Source organism: Oryza glaberrima, chromosome 2, assembly GCF_000147395.1.
Source record: "Oryza glaberrima chromosome 2, OglaRS2, whole genome shotgun sequence".
Lineage (NCBI taxonomy): Eukaryota > Viridiplantae > Streptophyta > Magnoliopsida > Poales > Poaceae > Oryza > Oryza glaberrima.
Genome location: NC_068327.1, coordinates 23,157,844 through 23,166,962, shown reverse-complemented (window position 1 = coordinate 23,166,962; position 9,119 = coordinate 23,157,844). Strand labels below are relative to the sequence as shown.

The window sequence follows — 9,119 nt, the reverse complement described above, 5'->3', positions numbered from 1 at the left end:
CAAATTGAAGTGCAACTCAAAGCCACTTCATCATGCGGAACTAATTATAAGCGCGCCGGCCGTAGCATCCAAAGTTTGATACTTTGCCAGTTGCATTTCTTGGTGCTTTATCATTCTATTAAACCACGCAAATAGCTGCGATCATAGCAGCATCACAGCATGCATAGCAATTTTTTTTTCAGCTAAAGCTAGCAAATTAAGAAACGCAATTAATATTGCAATGATTGGAACGACTAGACTTGTAGTTGTGGCCTTGTGGGACACTCGCTATTCGTTAATCAATACGTACTTGTCACCTTCGAGTTTCGACTTAATTTATGTAGCGGTGAGGCTCGATCAGGAGGAGGAGAGATAACCGGGATCTGCTCGAGCTGTAAAGCGTGAGCAAAGATGGTGGCAGGTGAAGAAGAACGGAAACGAAAAGAAAAGGCACGTACGTTTTCGGAGAGTCCAATTGTTTTGGGGGGTATATGGTGCTTTCATCAATCATTACTAATCTCTCCGTTTTATATTATAAAATATTTTAACTTTTCTAAAATCACCTCTTTTTCATTCATTTAAATCTATAAAAATACATAGTAATATTTTTAACCCAAAACAAATACACTATTAAAATATACTCAATATTATATTTAATAAAACTAATTAAATATTAAATATATTACTAAATTTTCTTAAACTTCTGTACCTTCCCTTTTTTTTCTCCAGAGAAAACCTTGGATGTTGTATGGTTGTAAAAACTTTGTTTCTCCTCCTGCTTAATTAAACTAAAAAAAAAAGTCATTTCCTCCATGCCGGCCCTGCGCGATCGCAGCTACTGTGCTGTGTCCGTTCCGACGCCACCGTCGCGCGTCGCGAGCACCTCGCCGACACCGACGAGCGACAGCATATCTGCCGGCAGTCGAAACGGCCCCGACTTCACGGGCGCACCGCGCGCGGTGGACGGATCGCGTCGCACTTGCATTACAATGTCATCCGGCGAACGCACGCACCCACGCCGTCGCAATCCTTCGCGGTGGACGCCGCCACGCCGGACGAGCAGGCGAGGCGAGCCGCACCACGTACCGATCCACACGCGCGAACCAGTGTTGTACAGACGCGTGCGGGCCGTGATGGTCCAGGCGCAGCCGCGCGGCAGCCGAATTAGCGTCGGCGCGGCCCGCAGCCCCGCAGGTGAAGCCGATATGGGCCATCCTGCCGACCTTGCCCTCCGGGTCCAACTCCAAACCCCCTGCGTATGTGTGCAATTCTGGTGGCCGCACGTCTCGCGGTCGCGGGCACGCGAATACGCGATACTGTGGAATTGTGGAAGCGATATGGTGCTCACTAGGCAGGGGTAGAAATGGTCACGAAAAAGCGCCGTTCCGTATAATGAGTAACGTTTTTTACCGTTACTGTTTATGGCTGTATTTAATTTTTGTTTTTTCTATTTTCTTTATGCACTGTATTAATATCGACATTGAGTAGTTTAAGTGATACATATGATCAATTGCTAGCCGATCGAACGTCGTTTCCGAGGAGATGCTATCGATTCCGACTGTTTTCACCCTTTTCTGGAAACGGTCGAGGAAAGGTTGAAAAACAGCTCAACCATTCTCGTAACCTTTTTTTTTTCTGAAAACCAAAAAGGAAAATGGTATAAAAAATGTTGAGGACTCTGAAGCAGAATTGTACAAACAGAAACATGTTAGAATCGATCGGATCATCGGAAACCGATATAAATGTGCTTTCTCAAGTACCCTACAAATTTTCAAATTGTAAACTATACTACCTCCGTTTCAAAATAATTATCTTTCTAGAATTCAAAATTTATTCTAAGATACTTGTACTTATCCCATACATCACCTCCTATTAAATTTTGTCCCTATTCTACTCTTAGTCAACTCCCAACCATACATCATTTAATGAGGAACATTGTAATATTTATTTTTAAACCTTAATCTATACTAAACTATCTACATTTAACGAGTAGAATGATAAATATTTGAGGATTGAGGAAGTATCTTTTTAGCCTTGCTCTTAAGTTAGGGATTTATTGAGGAGCTAACAGGCCTTATTAGATCAAATAGAGAAAAACCGTACATATTGAGGGTATCTAGAGATATCGTAAGTACCATATTATAAAAACGGTAATTTTCGCAAGAATACGGTAAGATAAAGATAAAGAAACAGTCAATATAACAGTGAAATCATTTCTATTTTTGTTTCCATATTTTTTTAATTTCATCGGTTACCATTTTCACATGACTCGATTGGTAGAAATAAAAAAATGAGCTTTGGTTGGTTGGTAATTTTCGTGACCGTTTTCACACCTCATTGCTTTGCGGGTTTTGCCTTCCTGCCCCTCGATCGGTTTCACGCGATTTTGCCGACGAGATTACGAGGCACTACTGAAGTAGTGCAGTTTACCTGATGTGTGATGACCAGCAGGCAAGCAGGCAGGCTCAGCCGCAGAAAATACGTGCGACCGCGGGCGGCAATGCACGAGTCAATGCGCTCAGCTGGTGAACCGAAGGCACCACCGGCCGGTTCAGTGACAAGGCTCCGACATCGAGTCCTTTACAAATCACAATGGATAGAAGTCTACTTCTCAACCCATACCCATGCCATATTGCCATACAGGGGTTGTCACGAAATGTTTATCTGTAACAATCTATAAACTTTATTGGAATGTATTGCCAGCAAGGTGGTCGTGCCGGAGTGGTTATCGGGCATGACTAGAAATCATGTGGGCTTTGCCCGCGCAGGTTCGAATCCTGCCGACCACGTTTTTTTTTGTCATTTCTGCCTTCTGTTTTCACAATTTCCATTCTTTTCGTTTCTGCCATCTGCTTTCAAATTTCCCTTTTTCTTTTTCGTTTCTGCCTTCTATATATTTTCACATGTTTGAAAAAGATAAGTCCCAGTTTTCCCCCTCTAGTTTAAAAAAGATATGTTCCATTTGGTCCAAAGTACGCAAGTATAGCACCTCTGTAAACGTAACGGGCATACTACTGCACACGCCACCATCCGTCCATACCCGAAATGCCGAGGTGAGCACATCTCTCTCTCTCTCTCTCTCTCTCTCTCTCTCTCTCTCTCTCTCTCTCTCTCTCTCTCTCTCTCTGTCTGACCCTATATATCCCCAGTGATGATGAACAAAATCTCCATAAATGAACTCTCGTAATATCCCACTGTATCAACCGGATTTCGCGAGGCTCGCATGCACACGCCGCATTAGCCAAGGAGTGAATTCGCGATTGAAAACCAATCTGGCATTAATGTGTCCGATGTTTTGTTGCCAACTGCTAAATGAAGTGCCAGCAGAGTTGCCCCCCTTCCAAATCATTCCTTCGCGAGTAGTAGAAACTGGTGTTCTCATTTGTTCGAAACACACACCACCAGGCAGAGGCAGATTTTTTCTCATTTCCTCTTCGCTTTTTTTCATTTCCCAACTCGAGTTCGCTTCGATGATGCAGCAGCTTCATGGCTCCGACTCCGTGCAAGCGCAGCGCCGCCGCCCAAGGTGTTCGTCATATGCATATGTGTTCGCACACAAAAAAAATTCCTTTCTCTTTTTTTCCCCTCAAGAACACGGAGAAAAATATCTCGTTTTCCCCTTTTGAGAATTATGATCCTTAGATCTGTCGTTGTGGACGTGTTTGATGGTGATCTCTTCGTGCGTGTGTGCTTGTTTTGATGCAGGAATGGTGACGCCGCCGCCAAGAAGCAGCCGTGGTACAGGCGGGCGTTGGGTGGGCTGATCCCGTCGGCGCGACATGCCGCCATAGCTGCGCCGCCGCCGGCGGCGGCTGCCGTGGCGGGGGGTGTGGAGAGGAGGCCAAGGTGGTGGTGGGGGTCGTCTCTGAAGACGACGTCCGCCGCGTTCGCGAGGGAGGTGTGCATATGCGCTCCGCTGTGCTCCTACGACGGGATCATGGGCATCCAAGTCGACGCCGTGGCGCCGACAATGATGGCGAGGAGCAGCGCCGGCATCTCTCCCTCGCCACCGCGGCGGGCGTCTCCGGCCAGGTCCCCTACTGCTGGCGCCGCCGGTGGTGGCGGTCGCCGCTCTCCCGCATCGCCGCGGACGGCGTCGTCCCCGAGGTCGAGCAGGGCCAGGGCGCACCCTGCGCCGGTGTCCGTGGCGGCGCCGGCGCCGGCTGCGGCGGCCGTGGAGGGGCCGAGGAAGAGGGTCTCCTTCAGCGGCGGCGAGTCGCTGTGGAACGACGAGCTGGTGCGGCGGTTCGTGCGGGCGCAGGAGGGGATGCCGCGCCGCGGCGAGATAGACATGGCCAACCGCCACCGCCGGAGGAGGTGGCGGGCACCGGGGAAGAGCCGGCTCCGCCGGATGTCACTGGCCCATGTCGCCGACGACGACGAAGATGGAGAGACCAACGCTCTGGCCTAGCTAGCTAGTGGCGTGGCTGCTATGTGGTGAGGTTGGCTAGCTATATATATAGCTCAGGTTGCTCTTGCTCACAAGTCCCCTTTAGTTATACTTTTATGCTCCTGAGGAACATGCTCTATGTTGTTAGGGTTGTGATGTCGGTTCGATGCTACTTGTTGCGGAAGAAAACCGCGAGGAATAATAATAGACTATCCGTTACTATGGTTGGGATGTCGGTTCGTTGTCGTTTACCGGAAAAGGAAATTGCGAGTAATAACGGAATATCTATTAGTAGGATTGGTATATCGGTTTCACTTTAATTATTGTGGAATAATGTTTGCGTTTAACGCACCGGTGATTATTATGGTTGGGATATCGGTTTTATGCGATTTTTATTGCAGAAGTGGTAGAATGAAATTTTGAATAATGAATGTACTATCCAATGTTGGGGGTTGGGATGTTGGTTTGATACCAATTACTGCGGAATGGAGTTGTGAGTAATGATACACGCTATGGTTTTTTAGGTTGGGATGTTGGTACCTCGCTGATATTACAAAATTGAAATTGTGAGTAAAAGGCTATAATATCGGTTAGTAGAGTTTGGGATGTCGGTTTAGTGACAAGCATTGTTGAACAAAGTTGTGAATATCACATTAAGGTTTACTGTTGTTGGGATTTTGAAGGGAACTGTTGTTGGGATTTTGGTCATGGCCTATTATTGCGCAACGAAAATATGACTAATTGACAATTGGTTATTTAGAGTTGGGACATAGGATGAATTAATGTCAATTACTCCTACTTTAGAAGAAGTAGCCAGTACTATACTATCCATTTTGCATTGTTAGATAGCAGTGGGATGTTTGGTATTTTTGTTGCTCCTAAGTTTCTATTTCCTAGCGCAAGAATTTTGACAAAGAGTATATGTGCCGGTACAATAAGTAGACTTGTGGATGAAACAGTATGTTGACAGAAGAAAAAAGGGCTGGACTAACTATAGATTTTACAGTATCAAATGATAAATACTGTATGATTTAGCATACTTCATAAGCTAATTAGATTTTTATAAGATAAACATCATGAATGAATGTAGAAGATTAAAATCAATATATATGCATCTTAGAAATATGAAATTAGATCGTGAAACCTCACTTTCTTTCAGCCATTGTAACATCGTGGACCACCCTGTCGGGAGTAGAAGTTGGATAGAGCAGTAATAGTACAATACAGCTTCCCTTATTTTGTAATGTCAAAATTATGATTATATTTTTCGTGTGACCAAATATTTACGTGCACACTGTAGCCAGTTTGAAAAGTTTTCACTACAGATTATTCCATTATAATATCTAGCTTTAACATGGTTTTTCCTTCCCCTTGCTGTACCGGGTGAAGTGCTCCACGAACGTCTCCACGTTCGGGCCGCCCAGCCGGTAGCCGAGCGCCGCCATCATCTCTCTCCATCGCGAGCACCTCCTGCGCCAACGCGAACTCGCCGTAGCTGGCGATCTCCCTGGCGTCCAGCTTGAAGACCGTCCCCTGGTCCTCGTACTTGGCCGCCGTGTACACGGCCGTGGTGGCGACGAGGCTGAGCTGGTGCGCGGTGTAGCTCGGCAGGGCTCTCACGGACAGGAACCGGTCGAAGTAGGACACGGCGCGGTGGAGCGTGCCGGCGGCGAGTTCGTAGCGGTGGGTGAGCCTCCCCATCCAGGCGACGAGGGAGGCGCGCGCCGCCGCGCTGATCTGACCGCCTTGCACCGTGTCGAGGTAGTCCGGCGACGGGCGCTGGGCGGCGTCCTTCTCCATGTCACGGAGGTTGGAGTCGATGTCGTCGTCGTAGGGCGCGCACAGCTGCGGGCGCGACGCCGTGGAGTTGTCGGGGGCCGGAGCGTCGTTGTCGCCGTTGTACTGCTCGCTCCACTCCAGCTGCTGCATGAACGCCCTGATGGCGTCGCCTTCGTCGACGGGAGCGGTGTACACGGGCTCGGCTTTCGCTGGAACGGGGAGGGGAGGGAACCCCGGCGGCGGAGGAAGACGGCGAGCGGGCGCGGCGTACACGGGCTCGTCGGCCAGCCCTGGAACGGGAAGCGGAGGGAAGCCCGGCGGCGGAGGAAGATGGCGAGCGGGCGCAGCGTACACGGGCTCGTCGGCCAGCCCTGGAACGGGAAGCGGAGGGAAGCCCGGCGGCGGCGGAAGAAGGGCACAGGGCACCTTGACATCCACCTTCGTGTCCCAGTCGTAGAGTACGCCGTTGGTGTCATCATTCGATGCCATGGACTCCACCTCGGCGGCGGCGGCCAGGTCGGCGCCGGGCGCCGCTGGATGCGCCGGGAGCGCGCCGATGGCGCGGAGGTACGCGTCAAGAACCCCGACATCCATCTGCGCCGCGCCGCCGTCGCCGGGCAAGAGCTCGACCATCGAGGCCGTTATGTCGTCAGCGAGAAGGTCGACGACGTAGGGCTCCATGATCGAATCCATGGCCGCTCTCGCTCGCTCGCCGGAGCAGTGTGGGAGACTGGGAGAGCGGAGGCTAGTGGTGGAAAAAGAAACTTGCACACGCTGGTGGCGACTGGCGGCGAGGCGATGGTGATGGTGTCGCGCTGCGCTCCTCGCCTTTTATCCTGGCTGCTACCATGGGTTTTCGATCCGATTCAGGCCAGGCTTCGCGCGCAATTCCGAATCGGGATCGTATTGATCTGATCGATTTGATTTGAACCAAGCGAATCGGTGTGAACTCGTACTAGGCTGTAAAAAAAAAAACCTGGAATTAGGTTGTGTTCCTTTCCTATTTTGGTCTCCGACTCTGTCCCGAATTCCTGATGGGATTAACGGATAGCTGTAATTTCTTAATGATGATTAGTTGATTGTTTATAGTCCTGAATTAGTATATGGACTTACGAAAGCGTTTCTTTCTTTCTTTTTTCTTTGGGTTAATTTGGCGTCCGTGTGAATTTGGTTACAAGAAAATTGGGTATCAGGTTAATGTTTCCAAATCGTTCTGGAGTCATCAAAACTCAAACACGAGCGCAAGAAAAATCCATCAAGACGCGCGTAAAAACGGCAACTAGGTTTCTCACCTATGTGTTTCTTACCTTTTCTTCACTCCGACTGGATCTCTGTCCTGAAGGAAATGGAATGAATTTCTAGCGCTGTAAATTAATTCACCGATCAATACTATTTTGGGTAGGATATTACTAACTCCATTCCATATACACCGGAACACACCAAAAAAAAAAGTCAACTGTGCTTAAATTCTTAAAATACATATATTTCTCTAAGGAACACGGTAGAGACATTATATATGATGAACAAAATTACTTAAGAATGATTAATTGATCAGTTAGTCCTGAATGGTGCCAAACTGCCAACAACATGATTAAGTTTTCGTCTGATTAGAGCAATTTGAACGTGCGTGCACTCCTGCAGATTTTTACTGGATTTGATCAGAGCATATAGAGAATGTGAATTCGATCATTATCAAGCTAAATATTGGTGTAAATCTCATCCAAAAATCAAGTTAGAGAAAATACATGGGCAGTTTGTTTTGTCTATCTAATAACGCCGTGGATTATATGTATTATTGGGAGTAAGCAATATCAGAAAGCTTGGCTCCGAAACTTTGTTCAATCTGTATAAAACACTTGGCTCCAAAAGCTCGACTTTGTACAAATATCCAAAAATCGCAGATGACACTCATCAGGTGTGAGAATATAGATCTCGATGATGTATTGGAGAACATACTGGTGACGCGTCACTGCCAGTGAAATACCTGGGATTACCTTTCACCGTTGGTAGATTGCTCAAGGCCGACCTCCAACCACTCTTCGATAAATTGGCAGGAACGATGGCTGTTTGGCGGGAAAGAAACATGGGGCTAGCTAGACGCACCACTCAAGTCAAGTCAGTGCTTTCCTTGCAGCCAATCTATGTTCTAATAACGCTTAAATTTACCAAGGTATCCCTATAAAGTGCTTGACAAACAACGAAAGAGCTTCCTATGGGTGGGTTAGGAAAACATAACAAGCGGGAAATGCAAAGTATAATGTGCTCGCCAACTGCCTACGGCAGCCTGGGCATGCTAAATCTAGAAAGCTTTGCACTAGCACTACATGTCAGATGGCTATGGTATGAATGGAAATCCCTGGACAAAGCATGGGTCGGCTTGGATACCCTGTGCGACGAAACCGATAAAATACTCTTGTCAACTACAATGATAACCATTGGGGACGGAGCAACATCACATTTTTGGGACTTAGCCTGAATCTCTCAATCACCGGAGCCATGTCAACTAAGCTTCTAGAGCAACTAGTGACCTTGTGGACAACAGTTCAAAGCGTGCAACTCACCCCAGGTGTTGTAGATGAAATCATTTGGAGGCTCACAAATCATGAAGAATACTCGGTTCCACCTAAAAAGAGTAGTTCCTTGGATCCACTAGCACAAACTATGACACAATCATTTGGAAACCGTGGGCACGAAACAAATGTAAGTTGTTCGCTCGGCTTGTGATCCGTAATAGGGACTGGATATTAGACAAACTAGTGATTCAAGGATGTCCAAACAACACTAACTGCCTGCTCTGCAGACACGAATTGGAGACTGCTTTCCACCTCCTCGTGGACTGCAGATACATGAGAAGAATCTGGAACATGCTCGCAAACTAGATGTTGCAAGGGCACATAAAGTCAGCTAGCTGGATTCCCGCTATAGTCCATACCTGGTGTACAATCATCCGGAAAGCGTAGGCACCAAACAA

General features: G+C 47.7%; 1 protein-coding gene and 1 non-coding gene across 2 annotated transcripts; one reads left to right on the top strand and one right to left on the bottom strand.

Moving 5' to 3' along the window:
- Nucleotides 1–2,686: 2,686 nt before the first annotated feature.
- Nucleotides 2,687–2,768, top strand: TRNAS-AGA (transfer RNA serine (anticodon AGA)). The gene has a single exon. It is a non-coding gene; the product is annotated as a tRNA-Ser (tRNA).
- Nucleotides 2,769–5,718: 2,950 nt separating this feature from the next.
- LOC127762604 (cyclin-F2-2-like) lies at nucleotides 5,719–6,841 on the bottom strand. Its single transcript, XM_052287091.1, is given in 2 exon segments — nucleotides 5,719–5,824; nucleotides 5,826–6,841. Coding segments are annotated over 2 exon segments (1,122 nt in total).
- Between the last annotated feature and the right edge of the window lie 2,278 nt (nucleotides 6,842–9,119).